This window comes from Falco punctatus (assembly GCF_963210335.1).
Source record: "Falco punctatus genome assembly, chromosome: 9".
NCBI lineage: Eukaryota > Metazoa > Chordata > Aves > Falconiformes > Falconidae > Falco > Falco punctatus.
This window is the reverse complement of record NC_137589.1, coordinates 32,871,276-32,892,476: the sequence shown is the minus strand read 5'-3', so window position 1 is coordinate 32,892,476 and position 21,201 is coordinate 32,871,276. Positions and strand designations below refer to the sequence as shown.

At 48.0% G+C, this 21,201-nt stretch overlaps 1 protein-coding gene and 1 long non-coding RNA gene across 3 annotated transcripts in view; one reads left to right on the top strand and one right to left on the bottom strand.

Annotated features, from left to right (window-relative positions):
- Positions 1-1,296: 1,296 nt before the first annotated feature.
- On the bottom strand, positions 1,297-4,436 carry LOC308070083. The gene is made up of 2 exons (XR_013930616.1): positions 4,296-4,436; positions 1,297-3,493 (listed from the first exon to the last, which is right to left on the bottom strand). It is a non-coding gene; the product is annotated as an uncharacterized lncRNA (long non-coding RNA).
- Positions 4,437-5,685: 1,249 nt separating this feature from the next.
- XPNPEP1 (X-prolyl aminopeptidase 1) overlaps positions 5,686-21,201 on the top strand; it is a 32,051-nt gene continuing 16,535 nt past the window's right edge. The window contains exons 1-8 of one of the 2 annotated variants that reach the window (XM_080403464.1): positions 5,686-5,821; positions 6,960-7,055; positions 9,735-9,865; positions 16,140-16,203; positions 17,936-18,040; positions 18,339-18,431; positions 19,351-19,494; positions 19,875-19,970. In XM_080403464.1, coding sequence (XP_080259590.1) covers positions 9,749-9,865; positions 16,140-16,203; positions 17,936-18,040; positions 18,339-18,431; positions 19,351-19,494; positions 19,875-19,970 — 619 coding nt within the window. In that variant the 5' untranslated portion in view covers positions 5,686-5,821; positions 6,960-7,055; positions 9,735-9,748. Of the gene's footprint in view, positions 5,822-6,959; positions 7,056-9,734; positions 9,866-16,139; positions 16,204-17,930; positions 18,041-18,338; positions 18,432-19,350; positions 19,495-19,874; positions 19,971-21,201 lie in introns of those variants that run through there. The other variant, XR_013930613.1, reaches the window with a different exon arrangement.

The window sequence follows — 21,201 nt, the reverse complement described above, 5'->3', positions numbered from 1 at the left end:
TATTTTAAACATGATCCAAAAGGACTCGTGCCACATGTTTGAAACCTCCATTTAACTCAGAGCTGAGAGCTTAAAATACAAGCAATTCTCTGCTGAACTGTTTTCAGGCCCTTCCTTGCCTTGGCACATTACAAAGCTTCTGTTATGTACTACCAAAACATTGCCATTAATTGTTAGGTAATTTTCTAGGGTGGGATTAGGAAGAAAACCGGGCTTAAAAGTACTAGCTGTCTCCAGTGTGGACCCAAGCATGCCTCTGGGCTGGGAGGATGTGACCTTGCTGAGCCGGCACAGAGGCATGAATGCAACCAAACTCACTGCGGGGCTTTTGTGAGTAAAACCACTTGCACGTGACGGTCTGCAGGACAGCCCCTGCGAAACACAAATACAACTGGGTTAGTTATTGTCCAGGCAACCCCAGTGCTGTCACACGGACAGGAGGGGCTGTTTGGCCATGTGTGCAACCTTGTAAAAACCACGTTTTGACCCGTGTTCATGGGGGTGGAAGTGACCTCCCCCCTCACCTCCAACCCTCTGTGGATCTTGCTAAGATGTTTTCCAGCTTGGAAGTGGTGCTGAGGCTGCAGCACTGTGGGACCGTGGCAATGGGAGAGCCCAATGGTATGGTGGCCCTGGCCCCTGCACTGGGAAAGTGGGGTTTTCACCTGTCCAGTGTCCAGGAGATGTCCCAAGGCACTGGAAGGATGCCATGATCCAAAAGCCAGGCTTCGCATAAGCAGAGCTGTAGCGTCCCCTGTCCTCAGTGAGAGCTGTGCAGATGCTCAGTCCCCTGCTACAAATCCCCATTTCCTATCGCTGTCTCCCACAGCATCCTGCACCTTGATTGCTGCTTTGAGGGAAAAGAGATGTGTCCCAGTCACAGACTAGTCACTGGGTCGGCCTCCGGCATCACAGTCTCACTAATGTGCCAAACATCTTCTGCCATGAAAAAGCTGTGGGCTTACTCAAAGTGGGCAGGAGTCATTTTGGGAGATTAGATTGCAAAGCAAGTCTAAATTTCACAGGTGCCCGACAAGAGAAGGTGAATGAAATTAAAGTTACAACCACAATAAAGGCATCATGAGTATAGAGGGGTTGATAAGATAAAGGGAGCTCTTTTATGTCTTATTTCCTGGTCTTGATCACTTGATACAGATCAAGATTACAATGGAGTTAATGGCTCTGTCACTTGGTGAGGTTGGTCTCAGGCAATTTTCTTTGCAATGTGTCAGATCTTTCTCCCTCACCCCTCTCTTTTGTAATCTGATGCAAACACAGCATTATAAGAACATAAAAGATAGCTCAATCAGGACAATTTAATTAAAAGCAAGTTACGTTGAAGCGTTTTCATAAACCACCTTTGCAACAGAATTTGCACCATTTTAGTCAGCATCAAACAGCCATTTAGAGAGGACAGTTTCATCTCTTCTAAACATTTCAGATTATATATCATAGACAGCACTGCCGGATAATCATTAAAATATTTTACATTATCTACATTGGCAAGTTCATTAGGGCCACTTCAAAGCTTCCCAGAGACCCAAAATACCCAGGAAACAACCATCAGACATTTTTGGCTTAACCGGAAAGCTCATTCTGCTTTCTCTTATTTAACTTATTAGTCATGTATTATTCAAATGAAATACATAGTGCTGCCTTGTGCGCTCATCCGGCCAAAGCCTTTAGCAGCAATCAGCTGGCTCATTCAGCCCGGGCATCCATCAGCCTCCACATGGGCCATGTCTCAGCACCAGTCCCTCAATGCACTCCAGAACTCCCAGGGCTCATCCATGGGCTTAACTCTGGTCCTGCTGGGTCAGGCCCCTGGTAGTACTGGGATGCTCGCAGTGTTTAGGCCTAGGTCTCTGCAGACAGGCAGGACACCAGCCCATATGACACAGTATGTCTCCACCTGTGCAATGGCTGTTTACTGCAGAGGGCTTGTCACAAGCATATCAGGAGATATCTGCAAAACGCTTTCTGGCCTGAACACATGTTTTTTTACAAGACCATTCCTCTTCTGGAATGAAGTTCCTATGCAGAATACCCATCAGTTTGTCATTATTATTTCTATGAGGAAGGGGAGGAAATTTGTCTAAATTTTAGAGCTCAGTGAGTCAGAATCAGTTGGAAGTCACCTGTGGGTGCAGAAGCCTTCACAACATGGCTCTGCAATACCAGGCACTCAACAGCAACTAAGAAGCTCTTGCAGACATCAGTGTTTTCCCTTCTATTTTCTGCTTTCTTTAGCACATTTTTAGGAGATGGGAATGGAGATATTTTTTTTTTAACCTTTATTAAATCAAGATCTTGATCAGGAAGACAGAATGGGGACACATTTCGGTCACCAAACAACACAGTAAGGTGTTTCAAGTGGTAACTTAATTCCTTTTAAATTACACAGAGACATCAGTATGACATTGATAGTTGGTCTGTTCAAAGTGGTGCTTGTTATTTCTGTCCTGAGCTGGGACAAAAGGAGAGAAAGTTAATAAAATTCAATCCTCCTGATTTGTTCCCCTTCCACTCTGGGGTTGTAGAGTAGCTAGAGGCAGGACAGATCTGCTCTGATGCTGTAGCTGCTCTGTGGACTCTTCGGACTAGCTGTGGGCAGGCAGGATGGCACCTCCAGACTTGGAGGAATTAATGAGGCAAGTTTAATGGAGACTCTGAGCTTTCCCCTGCTCTGTCCTTCCCTTGGTATGCTGGACTGTGCGATCAGCCTGGTTATTTCATGCTGTGGACAGTCCCCAAGTCACACTCCCACATAAGGAGATGTATTTTCTATCTTCCCTGTATTTGATTGCCACTGCTCCCACGGTCTGTTAGCTAACCCAAACTGATTTAATAATGATTCACTGGCAAAAAATAATCAAACACTGGCACAGGCTACAAGATTACCTTGTGTTTAGCCACTGTCCTAAATTCAGCCAAACTGAAAGCTCTGCAGAGCAGGAAGGGAAGAGACTAGACACCCTTAGCTCTGTCCCTGGGAAGTGAGTGTGGAACATGTGGACCGTGCCAAGGGGGTGTTGGAGTCTCTTTCTCCCTTGGGTACACCGTGTACGAGCTGGGAAGCACAAGGAGAGGAAAAGGCGTCCCCACAGTGCAGCACTACTTGGTGAGCTGGAAAGGCACGTGACAAACATTTGAAATGTTTCCGACTGATCCATCCCCCTTCCCTGGGCCGGCACAGAGCTCCGGCAGGTGCAGCTCTCCACAACCCTCTATTAAAAGCCACAGCCAAATGCAAAATCTAACCCTGAATTATTATTATGAGTCAGAGGAGGCTGAAAGGACCTTTTCACAGCCCTGATTGGATTCAGCTGTAGAGTTTGCCATTGGCAAATGATCTCCATGATCATCATGCCAATGTTGCAGTGCTTTTAAAATGTCCTGACATGTGCTTTACTATGAGCATCACTGGATTCTGGCCGGTTTCCAGGAAACGAATCTTCTCAGCAAATATTCTGCAGGGTGAGCATAACGTGGTCTGTAACACAAATGCAAAACACGGCTGTAGTTTACCCTGAGGGGGACACTGATGTGCTGATCTAAATGGGCCCTTCCAGCCCAAACTGCCAGGATTGTATAAGATCCTTGTGGGGAGGGCTGGGAGATGGGATGAGAATAATTGGGAAACAGCAATTAGCTTCAGCCAAGGCAATTAACGAGGAAAGAAAATTCTTCCTGCTATAATAGCCATGATCATCAGCCTCCCCCTCCCCTCTCTCCCATCCCTCTTCAAGGAGACCCTACAACCCTGGCCCCATCCAATGACCCTTCCCAATGCCGAGGTGCTGGTTGCAGGACGGACCTTTTATTCTCTTCTACTGCATTATGAGTTTTGCTGTGCTGTGTTATGCCCTAGATTTTACTCCAGAGATGTGTGAGATAGATCTCTGCAATGTGGAGGGAGCCACAGAGGGCAGCAGTTGCTGGCTGGGGCTGGCTGCAGGATTTGGGGCTGCAGGAGGGCTGAATTGCTCAGCCTGGAGAACGGTCAGAAAGAAGAGGGAGCCAGATCCTTTCTAGATGTGCACAGCAAAAGGGCAAGGGGCAACTTGCAATGAGGAAATGCTGCTTGGACATCAGGAAAAAACCTTTTTGTTCCAGGGTCATCAGCACTAGCATAGGCTGCCCAGAGAGGTTGTACTGCTCCTTTCTTGGAGATACTTAAAACCCAGCAGGACAGTCCCTAAGAAACCTGCCCTAGCTTTGAAGCTGGTCTTGCTTTTAGCAGGGGGTTGGACTAGAGACCTCCAAAAGTCTCTCTCTCCCTGAATTATCCTCACCTGATTTTGCTTCACGCTTCACCTGGAAATACACAAATAGTCAGGGAGACCCAGGCGGTTTAGTAAAAGCCTGACTTGTGCTGGCTTGCTAGATGCAGCAGCAAATGTTTGGCAGTTTGTGGGTAAAGCTCTGTGAGCCACAGCATTGGTGTGGACTGAAGACAGAAGGACAAAGGGCAGAGTAGCTGGAGGCTGCGCTTTTTCTCCTCTGGAAAAATGCATGCAGACCGGGGCCCTGAGGCCAGTTTCATGAGCTGGTTGTGTACCCACACAGTTGTCTGGTAACCGTGGGATGCCGGGTGCAGTGCTCAGCCTGTACATCTTCAAGGGCCCACTTCCTGAGCGCCATGCAGCCAGCCGAGCATCTCCTCTCCTACTGAGTCCCCAGGATGTGTGGGAAGCCCTGAACGAAGGTGGCTCCCACTGAGCACCACATTTTCCTCCTTTCTTCATCCTCTGTGGAGTGGCAGTTACACTGGGTGCCGTGACAAACCCCACGCAAGAAGAGCGGCTGCAGTGCTGTCACAGCATGGGCACCAGAGGGTCCCCAGGGTCCCGGCTGCTGCAAGCAAACCCCTCTGGCCTGGATGCAGTTACAAAGCAGGTGATTTTTTTTATTTTTTTTTTTTGCTTTTGTTGCTTCTTGGTGGTGATCTTCTCATTTCTGCATTTCTGTAACAGCCTCCTGGGTTTGTCACTAGGCTTGACTTATGGCCCACCTGTAGAAAACTACCAGGGGCAGAGGAGCTCAGTGGAAGGTATTTTCATTAGCGCGCACGCATGGCAAACGGCCAGATTTCACACCAGTTCCACCCGCCGCTGTTACAGTAGGAGCCTCCTCCCTTCCAAGCAGAAAACTGCCGGGAATTCACCTTGAAAAGCAGCCGGGCGGGACCCTTTCTGCCGGGGGCTTCGAGCAAAGTAATGGGAAGCCAACGTTTCCCCGGAGCCGTGCTCAGCACTGCAAAGCCAAAGCTGTGGGGCGCCCGCAGCCCGCCCGTGCGGTGCTGGGGGAGCCGCCGTGCGCCCCCGCCGCGCCGGCCCCAGCCGGGGGCCTGGGCTCCCATTCCCGCCCCGGGCCCTGCCCGGCAGCTGAAAAGTGAAGCGGCCCGCAGAGGCGAGCGCCGGACGAGGTCCCGGGGTCAGGGCCCGGCCGCGGTGCCAGACGATCCGTCCCGCCGTTTTTTCGAGGGAGGCACGGGCAGCCGGCTGCAACGCGCTCGGCCTGACCCGGGTTTCGCACCGGCTTCCCGGCCCGCCTCCCCCGCAGGACGGGGCCCCCCTCTCGGGCTCCCCCAGCGGGGATCGCACCGGGCCGCCGGGGCGGGCTGCCCCCGCCGGGCTCAGAGGACGGCGGAGGCTGGTGCGCGGCGGACGGTCCCGGCCCCGACTCTCCCCCTGCTCCGCCTCCCGCCTCACACCGCCGGCTCCCCCGTGACGTCCGCCGTGACGTCACGGCGGGTGGGCGCGGCGGCCGACGTGGGCGCTGACGTCGCGGCGGCGGGCGGCGGGCGGGCCGGCGGCAGGTGAGGAGCGGCGGGCCGGGGGCAGGCCCGGGGGTGCCCGGCGGCAGCGGCGGGGAGCGCTCGGTGTGCGCGGTAGCTCGGCTGCGGGGACCCGCACCAGGCCTCCCCGGCAGCCGGGCCCCGTCGGGGTGTCCGCGCCCGAGCGGCCCTGTCAGCCCTGCGTGGGGCTGGGGGAGGCCCGGGTGCGGCCCGGGTGGGCTGCCGGTGGGTTTGGAGTGTCGGTGGGTGCCAGGGGCGCGAGTCGTGGGGTCTGTGCCTCGGTACGGGAGTGCTTGGGCTGCCCTGCCTGTGGCCAGCCCTGGCCAGAGAGGCCTGGTTTTGAGGTGGTGCTGCTGGTTCCTGATAATGCGAGCTTACGTGCTTGTTTTGAACAAGTTTATTCATAAAAGAGAAAACGAAAAGGCAATTAACAGGAGGACGAGCCTATCTGAAGCAAACAGGACGTAAACCCTCAGGATGGTCTAACACAGCAGCCACAGGCAACCCCGATGCAGCCTGACTGGCTGGCCTTGCCTGCCTCCCCGCCGCGGCCCTGCCGTGCCCCCGAGGCAGCAGGCCTGCTGTCCCCGACCGTTGCTGGCCTGGGGCTGCAGCAGCCCATCGCGCTGTGTGCATGAAGGAGGCAGGAGGAGGTGTCTGGCTCCCCGGCAACATTTTTGTGGTCATCCTTTTACCCTGCATGTCTGATGGAGATGCTGTCCGGGTAGGATCTGGCCTGGGCTCTTGGAGAACTGACTCCCTGCAGTTTGGGTGAGGTGTAGGTAATGTAATTCTAGACAATGCCAGATTTTGGGATCCACCTCTGACTGCCATCATGCTGTATTGATACTTTGCAAGTTGCTGCTTCTCTGCCTTAGTTTCCCCATGTGTAAAATGGGGAGTGCCCTCTGACGGAAGGATTGCAAAACCAAATTGGCATAAAACAGCACATGCTTGCAAGATTTAATCGTAAGTCTTGACAAGCAAGTGCCTGGCCCTTGATGTTCCTTGTTCCCCCACGGTTCACCCTCAGTGCATCTCTAATCTTGCCAGTGGAACATAGTATTAGTGCATTCTCAGCTCTTTGCTGGGGAATAAGAATGTTTTATGGGGGGGCAAAGTTTGTTAGCTGTTTCAGTTTTGCCCTTTGCTTTCTCAGGCACAGTGGAGCTTATGAAGGCCAAGCAAAGAGCTGAATGGTATTGTGCATGAGCAGAGGCAAGAAGCGTCCAGACGTGGGGAGCTACAGAGGCAGGTAACATGGCAGTCTGATACCTTTGAAAAAGTTAGGTCAGAGAAGGGGACTGTGTCTTGCACTGCTAAATCCACTATCTTCATTTGAGCTGTGTTTGGAGTGATTAAATAATGATAGAGAAGATGTTTTAACTTGGTAGAGGCTTATAGTTACGGCCAAGAAAGGAAAGGTCACCTGTGGGGGACCAGAGTAAATGACTACCAAAGATATGGGAGAAAATAGCTTCTCTTTCTCTGGAAATTGAAGACAATTTTATTGGAAGGTTTGTGAAGGGTTTTTTTTTAAAGTGATTTCTTATACTGTAGGGGTTGTCTAAGTTAGATGTTCTTCTTAACATGGCTTTTGTTGCTAATCTAGCTTTGTTGCATTTTTAATATTTGCAAGCAAATCTTTCAACAGTGAGAGTACTTATAAATTAAATGAATTATTATTATTATTATTATTATTATTTTTAGCCTTGAGAGAATCTCTTGCTTGCTAAGGAAACTGTAGCTTGTCAGCAAGAAGCTTTATTACAAGGCAAAGCCTTGTCATTCCTTGCCTATTTAAATGAGACTTTCAGGCTTCTGGAGACAAAGTGCAGGTCGAGAAAGGAAGCTGTGTCCTTATGAGTTTGTAGAAAGGGATTTTTTTCTGCTGGCCAGTTGCTGTGTTGTTGCTCTCTCTCCTTTCTGTTTTTCCTCTGTCTGAACATAAATCAGCAGCAGTATTATAGAGTGTTACAGCAACTTGTTACAACGGACAGACAAAAACAATCACAGTATAATAAAGTTCAGTGTAGCCTATGAATTTGTCCTGGAAATAAATCTGAGGTGTAATCTAATCCCAGAAAAGGCACTGGAGTCAAGATACCAGTTTGAGGATTTAGTGTATGGTGCCTTTTGAGCTTGATTTGCTTCTTGTGGTCTGGGTTGTAAAACATAGTGCACCTGTGGGCAGACAGTCAGTCACAACAAGCCTGGTGTGCTCTAAACTTCGTGGGATGAGATGTGTGAATGGTGGTCTTGGTTTCAGATTTTTACACCTGGATGCATCAGACCTTGGTTCAGTTCCTGGCTTGGTCACAACGCTGCTGTGTGACCTTGGTCAAATCATGTCTTCCTGTGGCTTGTGAAATGGAGGCAGGTTTTCTGCCGCCTTGTGTAGATGGCAAACATCACAGGGCAGGGACTCTGCCTTATTGTGTTTTGGCATAAGACTGTAATGTCTCTTGGGCTTCTGGGTAGTTATAGAGGCATAAATAGAGTAAGTGCTTCGATAAGCAAAAAATGTTTGAGTTTCATACTATTTGCTTCTCCCACCTATGATCTGTTTGTAGACATGGCTGTGAAGTGAGCTGTGGAGTGCACTGGTCAGAACAACATACTGCATAGCTGGTGTTCAGGCAGCACAGAGCCTACCAATCTTGCCCTGGAAAGCGACAGCATTAAAGTTGTAGGATCCCAGCATGTTCTTAAAAATTTGAAAGGAATGGATAGAGAAATGGGAAGGGGAATATCCCACTTTGGGCACCCTTTGGAGATGTGAGTGAAGAAAAGACGGAGAGAACCTCTTCTGAAGTTCAGGTTACTTGGTTTCCATAGGCTTTCAGGCCAGGCCTCCCCCACAGCTTGAATATCCTCTGCAATCAGCTCGTGCCTTCCACTGCAGCCTTCATTCGTGCCAGCACAGCAGCATGGCCTGATGCATCACTGTGCACGGTGCTCCCAGCGGGACCCAGCTATTGATGGTTTCTGGGTAGTAAATTGAGAGGCTGATATTCACTGCAATGCTAAAGATACATCTGTTGCAAAACCACTGCAAGGGAGGATAATTGGCCTGTGCCCTTGTTTTGCCCTCTGATCTGCTGTCTTCATTTAGCGTGTGCCCCATCCCTGCCTGTCTGACACCAGCTGAGATCTGCAGAGCATTTGCCAAAGGTCTTCAGAGAAGGTTCCCTTAAGCATCCCTAGTTGTCCCCTGGCAGTCACTTGTGAGAGCTCAATGGGCTATTCTTCCTGCTAGGTGAACTAATGTGCAGCCCAGAGGTAAATATGGCCACTGAACACATCCCTGTGTATGTCCTTGGGAGTAATTTCTTTGCCCTGAGTTAATCTGGTCACCAATCCACTATGAAAACCTGGGCTATAGTGAAACTTCTAAAAATCGCCACCTTAACTTGTCCGTTTCCGAGTCTTGATGTGTGTGGCTTGCTGTGGCGTATAAGCCACGGCATCTCTGCCCCCAGGGTGAAAAGACTGGAAGCTGTTCTTTTTGCATATGATGGGTGGGGCTACTTCTGATCTGTGGGTATTTGGGACCATCTGTGTGACATGCCGAGACCTTTCCTGGCTGTCATAAGGCATGTCTGAGGTGCTCTGTTTCTTGGTGCTGCCCACATGCAAGGAGGGTTGGCACATGTTAAGCTTGCGTGTCATTATTACTGGGCATGTCAGTGCTTGATGAGATGGGAAAGGTCCTTTACGGCATGGACCAGCTTTGTCTCTGTGGCCTCAACCTGATCCCTCATTCTCAAGGAACACAAGTGAAGTGATAGGACAGGAGAAATTCTTGGCTGGGAGGGGTGATGTTGGCACACTTGTCCTCAAGGGGAGTTTTCAGTGGTGATGGCCTCCAGCCTGTGTGTGTGAGTGGCCTGGGATGGCTGGAGAAGCTCTGAAGTTTTGTACTTTATTTCAGTTGCAGGTAGGAAGATGAGTCCAAAAATTACAACAGAGCTGTTGAAGCAACTTCGGCAGGTGATGAAGAGTCCCAAGTATGTCCAGGAGCCTGTGCAAGCCTACATAGTGCCCTCTGGAGATGCTCACCAGGTATGGATGGATGGATGGATTATAAGAATGATTGCACTTTCCTTCCCTACAAGAAATAAAAGCCAGGGATAACTAAAATCATCCTTCATTCACTTGCTTTAATGGTTCTAGCATAAAAGCTTGGGTAACCTGAGAAGCATCATGTTGGAAAAAGTTTCTGGAGTCTGTTCAGGAGACTGGAGTTTTTATGTTCTTGTAACAAATCAGCATGGATGTTCCACCAGCAGCTTCTCATCAGATTGTCTCCAGGGAGCTCACGCTGTAAAAAAGGGAGCTTGCCAGAGCACTTGCTGTCCCCATCCTGGCTGTTGGGAAGAAAAGATTTACTAGGGGAGGAAGGGGCATTATCTGGGCTTTAGTTTCCCCATTAGCACCTCCTGATCAACGCATAACTCTTAAGCGAGGTGGCGAAGGACTGGTTGCAGAGCTTTCCCTTTGCTACATCCAGTTCTTGCTGGAATTGCTGTCTTATGCTAAAGCCCTTCAGATTCCATGCAGAGGGAGGGGCCTTTGGAGAGCAGTGAGGTGATGTGTTGCAATGACACTTCTCTTTTGATGCTGCTCTGCATCAGCTTGTCTTGTGCACTAAAGACAGGAGGGAAGTCTGGGCCCAGGGTGGTAACCCATGGCGGTAACTGTGTTGTGTGCAGTTTTCCACTGTTAAGATTTCTGTAGTCCGTAACATAAATTTTAAATTGCTGAACTGCCTTTTACCTTCCCCACCTGCTCATATGCTAGTTTCACTCTGCTGTTAGGAGACCCAAGAACTTCCAAGGGTTTTTCCCTCCTCAGCCATTTTCAGGAAACAAAAGACCTGAAGCTTTCCTGGCTCACACCCAAAGCTCCCTTTTACCCCAGGGTGCACGAGAGCAAAATAAAACTGAATCAGGACCTTTGCCCTTGACTTTGCACTGGGGTGAGCTGGGTCCAGACTTGCCTGCGCCTTGGGACCATATGTGCAGCATCATGTTTCCTCTTAGGGAGATCCAAACTTGGGCAGGTAGAGGGAAGGCAGTTTTCTGCAGCTGCTATTGTCTGCTGCATTCCTGCCTCAAGCTGCCTCTGTCCATATATAACTCTGGTTTCATTTCACTAGACGTTAAGTGCTGTCATGTGAGTTGAAGAATGTGACCCTCAGGACTTCTGGGTTTTTCTGTTGCTTTCTTTTCCTTGACAGAATGCAGTTAAGCAGAGAACCCCATGTTGCTATTTCCTGCCGGGCAAGTTGGTCAGGTTTCTCTGCAGAGCGAATCTATCTGAATGGAAACAATTACTAAAAGCTGATGATTCTGGCGCCTCTTGACTAGCTAGTGCAGGATTTTGTCTGTGAGGTTTGGGAATTGGTGCCATTTTAAGCATTGGTGGGAACCTGTTGATCCCGGAGCAGGCCTACTGATTCCAGGTAAACTGTCACGAGCTGAGGTTTGCAGCTTCCTCATCTTCCAGGAAAGCATTTGTTTATTGCACGCAAATAAAGAACTTTACAGCCCTGCAGTCAGATTTTGCTCTTAGGCAGCTCCCTCCATGACTCAGAAGACTGTGGTTTAATGATACCCAAGCTTCTGGTGGCTTGAGCCATTTCCTCCCCACAACCCAAGCTACTTATTGCTGTCCTTTCCTCTCTCAGCTGTTCCTGAGGCTGTCCTGGGATCCACATCAGAGAACTTGTCAACAAAAAGGGCTTTCCCTCCTGTGGTGCTGACAAAGGGTTTAGATTGGGGGAAACTTTATTCCCTTCTTGGTTGCAAAGGAACCCCTGGATTGGTCCGATGCTGATACACTCTGATGCTGCAACTTGCTGACTAATTTCTCTTTGTAACACTGTGGATGTTTGGGGTTTGAGCTCTGAGCTCTGTGATGCTTTTCATATTGGTTTTCCAGCCAAGGCTAGAAGGCTTAGGTTGTAATACTGCCAGGAGGCTTGCCACCAGTTGTATCCTTTGCTTTCTATGCTTAGTTGTGTAAAGAGCTGAAAGACTTGCAGAGCTTCTCAAACACAGCTGGCTCTGACTCTGGCTTAACCAAGGCTCCTGTTACCTTGGACTTGTGGCTCTTGTAGCCAGCCCTGAATGTTGGCTGCTTTGATTTTTGAAACTTTTGATGCTGGTGATAAGAAGTCAGAATAAATGGACTGTTTGCTTGGGGACATGGGTGGTCCAAAGGCTGGTGAGAAAGGAGGGGAGTAACCAGCCAGAAGTAGGCTGAAGTCCATACAAAGAGCCCTGCTTCCTTACATGAGCGCTGGGTGGATCTTGTGGCTGGAGGTGTCAAAGGATCATGAAAGGGTGAAATGCCATGCTTTTGGAAATGAAGCACCTAAATCCTTTGTGGTTTGGTTAAAAATACCTGTCTGACCTTTTGGGGTGTTGCAGTGGTAAACACGGGATTCATTTTTGTGTTGAGTCACCCGGTTTACATTGAATTTGAAGTTTGCCCATATGGGAATATTCAGAGATTGGAGGAGCTTTCTTCTTAATGGGAGGGAATGATGTTTGGATTAGGGCTTGGGTTTGGAGCCAGTCACAGCTTAACTGGGGCTGGCTTCTACCCCCAGGGCCTTGACTTGGTGAAAACAAATTTGGTCAGATCTGGCTGGTCTTCTGTATCAAGGAAGCACCTGCCCAGCTCAGGGCCCCATGTTTGAATTGGCAACGATGCTGTCTTCTGCTCAGAGCTGGCTCCTCTGACACACACTTGTTCTGAGCCGAGGAATCAGCAGAGTTATAAAGCAAGAGACTATTTGTGCACAGGTTGCGCTGACCTGTTCCAGTTCTTACCAATGCAGTTAGGTTCTTGGCAGTGAATACCGACCTCCCTCCAAGTACACAGCAGTGTTTGTTCTTTAAGGCATCAGTGTCATAGCTCTAAAGGCAGCAAGCTGTACTTTTCCTTGCTGATCTTGGTTAACCTTAGGATAGAATAAGCTTTTACGTGTTAATGGCCCAACTGTGCAGGTTCTGGTGATAAGCACCACTTTTTTTTTTTTTTTTTTTTTTTTGTGGTTCCTCCTGGCTTAGCTGAGGGTTTCTGTGATGCAGCCCCGGTTTTGTCTGCATGTCAAGGACTGACAGGTGTGGTGGAAAGCAGACTTGAAAGGCCTGAGGAGAGCCAGGGTGAAGGTCATTGGAGCTTCAAGACAAGCCTCAGGGTAATACCTTGCTCTGACTGTGCTGCGGCCTGTACTTTGTGTGGCGTGTGCAGGTGTTCCCCTTGTAATTTTAGCTCGTGCAAAACATGGACTTATCTTTGCACAGTGGGGGTTGCTGCATGGAACAGAACAGGTGGGCGTGCAAGAATTCAGACTGACAGATGAATGAACCATCTTCCTTTCCAGATCCCTCATACTCCCTTCTAAAGCCCATCTGCCTCATTGTAAACTCTTAAAACATTCCCTGGATTTGCCTGTGAATGGGACAGCATGAGGTATTTCCCATGTAGTCAAGGTCTTTGATAGTTTTAGATCTAGTAAAAGCTGACCTAGACTAACAGACTTTTTTTTTCCTTTCTTTTAGATTAAAAATTGTTTTAATCTATTTCATTGTTCTATGCTGTTAATGCAGCTAGCTCAGTGTTAACCCTTCCCGTGAATGTGAGTTTGCTTGTTTGCACAAGCAGACTAGCCTGTAGCCTCTGCTGCATTGGTCAAGAGAAAGGGAAGAGAAATTGCTGGTCTGATTTGAGATGTTCTTAGTGATACGATCCACAGTGGGAAATTTCCAGCATCCCCTTTAGGCGTTGGACCCTGGGAGATGGTATCCCAGCTTTGAGCTGAGAAGTGTAGGAGGGGGGGAGCTGTAGCAGTCAAGAGGCTGAATTAGGAGATGCTGAAATGTGGAATATTCCTCAGGTCCAGCATCACTCTGCCTTCACATTCTGTCTTACTGCTGAGACGGGCAGCCAGGGGAATGGGCGCTTGATTCTGCTGCTTGAATGACTTTGTCCTCTATCTGCTGATGCCTGTGTCATTATTTGAATGGGATTGGTGGTGATAGTGGTGCTGTGGTGGGCTGATGTGGATCCACCCCATCAGCTAGAGGTATGCAGAGGGCAGTCATCCCTTCCCAAGGTGGGTATCCTGACCCTTCTCCTCCCCACAGTTGTTGAGCATGTGTCACAGCCCTTTGGGGCTGGACAGGAAGAGACACAGGGAACTGGACTGGCTCAGAGATGAGGGCACCGGTGGTCTCAATACCCACCCCATTTCTGCCAACTTTCCTTAGTGGTTGGATAAAATAGAAGATTTCTTGGGACCATATCCCAGGAATCTTCAGTGGCAAACAAAAGCAAAAACTACTCAGCCAGATCCTCTTTTGGTCTGTGGGTTTTTCTGTCCCAAGGCTTAGATTCAAGTGTGGTGAATGGTTGGTAGCTGCTGCCTAGGGCATCTCCAAGGAGGGGAGAGATGTAGCTGTTCTGGAGGGGTGACCATGGGGTGACTGAGAGCAGAAATAGAGTTGGTCCCAGGTGCTGCGATTGTGCTTCTCATACACTCCTGTGCTTTGAACCCTCTGCTGCCTTTAGAACAGTGAAGAGTACCATATCTGAAGGGAGTATTTTCTCACAATCAGGTGATTTGAACATAGCCCTGGCCAGAGACAGGGAAATGCAGTATCTATGGCAGTAGGAACTAAACCCACCTGAAAACTGGGCTGTGACTTCTCAGCTGAGTCCCTAAAATGTTTCTTTTGCCGCAACACAGCTGGGTACAGAGGAACTTTGTGGACAGAGTAACAGAGTTTGGTTTCAGACCATTTGTAAGGTACAAATCCAGGGGTTTTGCAGCTCAAACGTTGGCACTGTCAGCCTGGATTAAGCTGATTTGCTGAGTTATGCTAGTTAATTAACAGGTCTGCTCAGCAATTCTGACCTCTGAACTTGCCAGAATGGAATCCCATAAAAATGGTGTGTGGGCCACTTCAAGGTACAGTTGTTCTTTTAATTTTGGCAGCTCCTGTGGATGTTAGGTATCTGTGCATTGTCAGGCTCTTCTTTAATGCTGCCAACAGATGTGTCAACAAACAGGCTGTGATGGGTCTGAGATGAGGATGGACTAGTAGTCTTTGATTCCTGTTTACCCACCAAACCATGATCTGGTGGTTGCTGGTGTAGTTGGGTTTTCAGTAGGCAAGGAAGAAGTGAGAGGATCAGCATCTAATTATAGAAGGTCATAAGGGTTAAAGTTTTTACAGTTTTATTATCTTGATGATTTTCTTTCAATGTCATTGATGTGGAAAACAAAGTTGTTTGTTGCAGGTTAACACCAGCTAGCAACTTGCACCATGCAGCTGCTTACTGCCTCCCCTCACAGTGGGATGGGAGAGAGAATCGGAAGGGTAAAAGTGGGAAAGCTTGTGGGTTTGGATAAAGACAGCTTAATAGGTAAAGCAAAAGCAAAGGAATTAATTCATCACTTCCCATTGGCAGGCTGGTGTTTCTGTTGTTTCCAGGAAAGCAGGGCTTTGTCGTGCATAACAGTTATTTGGGAAGACCAATGCCATCACCCCGAACATCCCCCCCACTTCCTCTTTCTTCTCCCAGCTTTATATGCTAAGAATGACATCATGACCCCTTTGGTCAGTTGGGGTCAGTGGTCCCAGCTGTGTCCCCTCCCAGCTTCTTGTGCTTCCCCAGCCTACTCGCTGGTGGGGTGGTGTGAGGAGTAGAAAAGGCCTTGGCTCTGTGCAAGCCCTGCTCAGCAATAATGAAAAGGTCTCTGTATTATCAACACTGTTTTCAGCACAAATCCGAAACATAGCCCCATACCAGCTACTATGAAGAAAATTAACTCTATCCCAGCCAAAACCTTAAATGTCAGTGAGGGGACTTCACTGGAGATAGTGAATTTTACAGATTTTATGTGCTGATTACTCTGGTCCCCAAGATCAAGGGGTGCTTCTGGTTTCTCTTCCTTTCACGTTGCAGCTTCAAAGGCAGCATTTGTTTGTTGCCCGAAGGGGAAGTTGAGTGTGAAATAAACATCTGCAGAGTACTTCAGTGTTTACAGATGTTTGTGGGAGAAAAGTGCTGCAGCTTAAAAAAAAAAAAAAAAAAAAAAAAAAAAAAAAAAAAAAAAAAAAGACCCAGTTGGACGTAAATACAATATAATCACAGATGATTAAATGTTCCAGTGGAGTAGAGCCCAGAATTTTTAACTCCTTTCATTCTCTCTGTGGTGTCCTTTAGGAGAAAAAGCTTATCAAAATATTTTTCATCAGCTGATTTCCCCCCCCCTCCCCTGCTGCTATAAATAATTGCTGCCTCTTTTGTTTTCTAGAGCGAGTACATTGCACCCTGTGATTGCAGACGGGCGTTCATCTCTGGATTTGATGGCTCTGCAGGTACCTTTCCAGAACTTGGGTTTTTGCTAACGTACATAATTCCCCTGTAAAGAAATAGTCTCATTCATGGCATAGAGGCGGTATGGAAAAGGAGACCTATCCAGCTTGTTTGGACTGTTTTCTTCTCATTTCAGCATCTGCAGAATTATGTCTTGGCTACCCACTGGAATTATGTAATATCAGTGCAATAACAAGTTTCCAGAAAATGTTTGACCCCTGCATGAACCTCTCATAAAGTAAAATCCTATTAACTCTTCAATGTAGTGCTTGTAACCTACAGTCATTTCTTTTGATGTGCAGCCAGTACGAATAGAATTTTGCATTGCCCATTTGGGCAGGATGAATAGTAAATGGACTTTAGCTAGCCTTTCTGTTTAAACAGAGCCAAGGCCAGTAACACTGCATTTGGAAACTGAACGCTGCGGAAAAGTTTGCTTATCTTGCCGAGACAGGATGTTTTCTTGGCTGTAGGGTAGGTCTGTGTTTCAAGAGATCTAGTTTTTAACTTAACTGTACCCTAAGCTCTGCAACTTACTCTGTTGTGTGATTGTTGGAAACTCACTTTAGTGTCTACTGAGGTCTTCCCCCTCCTGCCTCAACTGTAAATCAGTTTAATAAATACTGCTACCTATGTGTTTGGAGGGTCCATTCATCAGTTCCTGTGAACTACTCTGGGACCTCCTGTGGAAGGTGATAAAGCCAGGGCTGTGGGCTGCTGTTAATGGATAACATGAATCCTGTATTAATTTCACGCCTTCTGCATGGCCTCTTCGTAACCTTCCTCTCTATTTTGAGCCCTTGTTATGTACTTGGAAGGTCTGTGTTCCCAGCCTAGTGCTCAGCATATCAGTGAGGCTTCACACAGGGGCTTATCTTGTGTTACTTGCTTCATCTTTTCAGGCTGAAGCAGTTTAAAATGAAGTTTGTGTTGGGGAGTTTGGTAGAAAACAGTGAATTCATATTTGAAACTCTGCTAATGTGGGCTCTGTCACCAGAGAGTATGGTCAAGATGCAGAGACTCAAAAGACTTGGATTCAGTTTCTGTTTGTGCTGTGGTGTTTTTGTGGTTTTTTTTTCTGAATCGCTAGGGACAAGGCAGCTAGAGTGCCTTGCTGAGATGTCACTGTCCCTCAGCTGTTTGCCTGCACCCCTCCATCTGGAGTCAGTGGAATGGGACAGGCACTGGAACCAGCAGAAGTTTATATTTGTATTTCCTGTCAGCCATCTCTGCTAGAGCTGTAACATTTGGGAAGGGGGTGCAGCTGACAGCTGGGAGTGATACCCATGTCTGCTAGCCTAGTAACAGCTGTTCCATGTGGATGGCCAGAGCCCAGGCTTCCTCCCCATGAGAAGATGGGAAGGAGTTCCAGGGATGTCCAGTATGTGTTACTGTGACAACAGCCAAGTGGAGACCACAGTCTCTGTTACAGAAAGTCTGGAAGGTCCCATTTACCCAGTTCCACTGACTGGCTGAGATATGCTTAAGCTGAATTTATCTGAGGTGATTTGTTAAGCTGCATCCTTGTGCATACTGTCTCTGATAGGATTTGGAAGGTCATAGTGCAGGGTGAACAGTGAATATCTCCACTGAAACTGGACTAACTTTTGAACAGTGAGCAGAGCTGCCTTTTGGGGTGTTGGGGTGCATTTTAAACACTCGCCCTGCTGACTGTGGCTCTGCATGGTGACTGCCCACCTCTAAATGACTCCATCTTTCTGCCTTCCTGTCTAGGTACTGCCATAGTAACTGAACAGCATGCAGCCATGTGGACCGATGGACGCTACTTCCTGCAAGCTGCACATCAAATGGATAACAACTGGACACTCATGAAAATGGGTACACAGCAGGCTGGGATACTGCTCCACTGATAAACAATCACAGGCTATTTGGTCACTTTGCACATGTTACAACTTGTGCTGTAGAGATACCCTATCAAGCAGGGGCTTAGGGATATCTTGGGTACACTGCTGCTCCTGCTTTAGTGTCCTGTGACTCTTCTTACCCATGGGTCTAGACATTCTTTAGTAGGTGTATCTGATGCATTAGCTTGGACTTTTTGGGTAGTGTGGGAATGCTTCAGTATGACTACTTCTTTGAACCTCTTTTTTTCTTTTTTTTTCTTAAATCCCTGAAGGTCTGAAAGATACACCAACTCAGGAGGACTGGCTAGTGAGTGTCCTCCCAGAAGGCTCAAAGGTGGGAGTGGACCCTTTCATTATTCCGGCAGGTTGGTTTTACTTTATTTTATCTCTGGGTTGGGCAACTAGATTTTGCTTCCTTGCTTCTCTGGCTAAGCTGTTGTATGATGTAGCTAACGATGTTTCAACTGGTTTAAACTGTTAGGCAAAACAGGTTGGATTTTGGTTTGAGGCATGTATTATGAGAGCTCGACATCAGTGCATTGGCTCCAAAACACAAGAACTACTCTCTGGGCTTGCAGTGACCTTAGTTGAAAAGCAGACTTCTGAACTTCCTTTTGCCTGTGCTGTGGCTCGTCATGGGCACTTCAGTACAAAGTTGCTGAATGCCTTGGCCAGCTTGTAAGCCAGAACACCCAGGCAAAACTGACGCTGATACTCCTGCTTGGTGGTTTTGGCATCTCTGCAGCTTTCCCTGCAGAAAGCACATTCCTGGAGTGGTACCATTCATATCAGACGAATGAATATCCATCTAGTCATGCTTCAGAACACGGAGCCCAATCCACAGGTCACTGGAGTCAAGGGGAGATATTTGCTTGATTCACATGGGCTAAGGATCAGTCTTGTGGCTATGTGGAAGCCCATCTCTTATCTTGTCTAGCTTAGGTCTAGTGTGGTTCTGCACTGGGGTAGAAGACACCCTTACAGCAGCCTCTGGGGTGGCTTCTTCCAGTAACTTCTGTCTCCCAGCTGGAGCACTTGTTCAGCTCAAGCATGAGGCTCCAGGTCTGCAAGGTTCTGTATGTGCTACTGGCTGTAGCAGCTGTGTTTGTGGAACTGTAGTTGTAATAGCTTTTGCTTTGTTTTTAACGAATGGGAAGGAGAGGCTGGATGGAAAGAAGGAGACTCAGATTCTTGAGTATGGCCCCTGTGAATGGGGCTGTTGTTGAACCAGTGTGTGTTCTTCAAAGCCGTCACTCTTAATTTTTTTTTTTTTCCCTTTGGTAGATCAGTGGAAGAGGATGTCCAAAGCCTTGAGGAGTGCTGGTCACGACCTTGTGCCCGTCAAAGAAAACCTGATCGATACAATCTGGACAGATTGTCCTCAGCGACCCTGCAAGCCTCTCATCACGCTGGACCTAAGTTATACAGGTAAGAAGCTTAACTCTCAGTAGACAGGAACTGTTTCTACTGCCCTGTCCCCTTTGCTTTCCTCTTACAAAGTAGGGAGAAAAACACTACTGCAGCGCAATATGATCCACTATGAATAGGTTGTGAAGGTGATCGGACCTCAGCTAATGACCCCATTGTCCTCAAAACTTCAAATAGCCATTTACTAGATAATTTCAAAATAAATCTATGGATATGTGGAGGGCAGCTCGTTTGAGAGTTCATATCGGTTACTAGAAAGAAATGAGGAGCACAAGCACAGTATGTTTTGGGTACCTCCAAAACCCAGTGCATTGGTTTGTGCTTACATCATCATCCCCAGTATGGCTGGTGACTGTAGCTTTTCATACTGTGTTTTGCAGGGGTCAGCTGGAGAGACAAAATTGTAGCCCTTCGTTCAAAAATGGCTGAGAGGAAAGTCCTGTGGTTTGTGGTAACAGCCTTGGATGAAGTAGCATGTAAGTCTTTACATTGCCTTTCTCAGTTCTTCCTACAAAATAAATGTCCTTGGAAAGGAGGAACCTTGCCAGGGTGAGAGGCACTTACGACAGCTAATGTGTTCGTTAGAGGTCACTTGTATCAAGTGCAGTGGTGGTAATGGGTCGCAGTGACCCTGTATTTCTACCTAGTGCCTTAATACACCAGTGCAGCTCCCGAGTACTTTCTTGGCCCAGGAAACACAGCAAATCACCACCTTTGAAAAACAGCCCAGGCAAAGGGAAGGGAAGATTATATATAAAGCCTAAGGCAGTTTGAAAGGGGAAAAAAAGACCTGTGAGATTTTCTAGCTGTAAAATATCCTGATGCTGCCATACCCTATGGGAAGATGGAGACTTTTTTGCTCTGAAGTCTGGGCTATAAACAAAGCAATGCAACATGTGGCTTTGTATAGGTAAGGCGAGGGTGGGGTACACGGCGTTCATGGTAGTCTTCCTAATTGTCATCACTCTTTAAGTCAGTCTCTACCTTTCCAGCGTTTGGCAAATGCTTTGGTTAAAACAAGTAAGTCAGGGCTGAACTTGTATTTCCAGATCGTTTCAACCCAGGGTCACAGAGTCCCACTGGAGAGTCCCCTCGGTGTTTGGGGCCCCAGGATGACTAGGTCTCCATGCCCTGGCTCCCAGCCCAGTGTGTAGGAAGTGAGAATGGCCAGAAACAGCAGTGATTTCCCTGGGACTGTTGTTATTAGTGCTGTATATCCTTTGTGCAGAAATCACCAGTGTATAGACTGGTGCAGTGGGAGCATAGTGCTGGCAGGGTGTGAGTGCTGCTAATGCCTGTGTCCCGTGTCTGATATGAAACGATAGAAATTAAGGTGGTGTGTTCCTAACTCCAGCACTGCCAGTGCAATGTCTCTGGTGCTGGGTTGGGTGAAGCCAGCCTGCTGAGGTCTGCAGGCTCTCCTGGATCTGTGACACTGAGCAAAGACACTTGTTTCATGAAAGAAGTACTTCTGAGAGTGGTGAATAGGACTCCTCCCTGGGGAGGCCTGTGTGAGTAGAGATTGTGTGTCTCACCTTTTCAGGTGCATCTCCAATTAAATTAATGATAAATTGGTGCCCTGAGGTGGTTTCAGATGGAATGTCTACAGCAAAGCCAAGCTGGGTTATGAATCAAGGGTTTTAAGATGGACCAGAGGAGGTCATGAGAGAAGCTTATTGCTGGGTGCCTGGTTGATTTCCTGCCCAA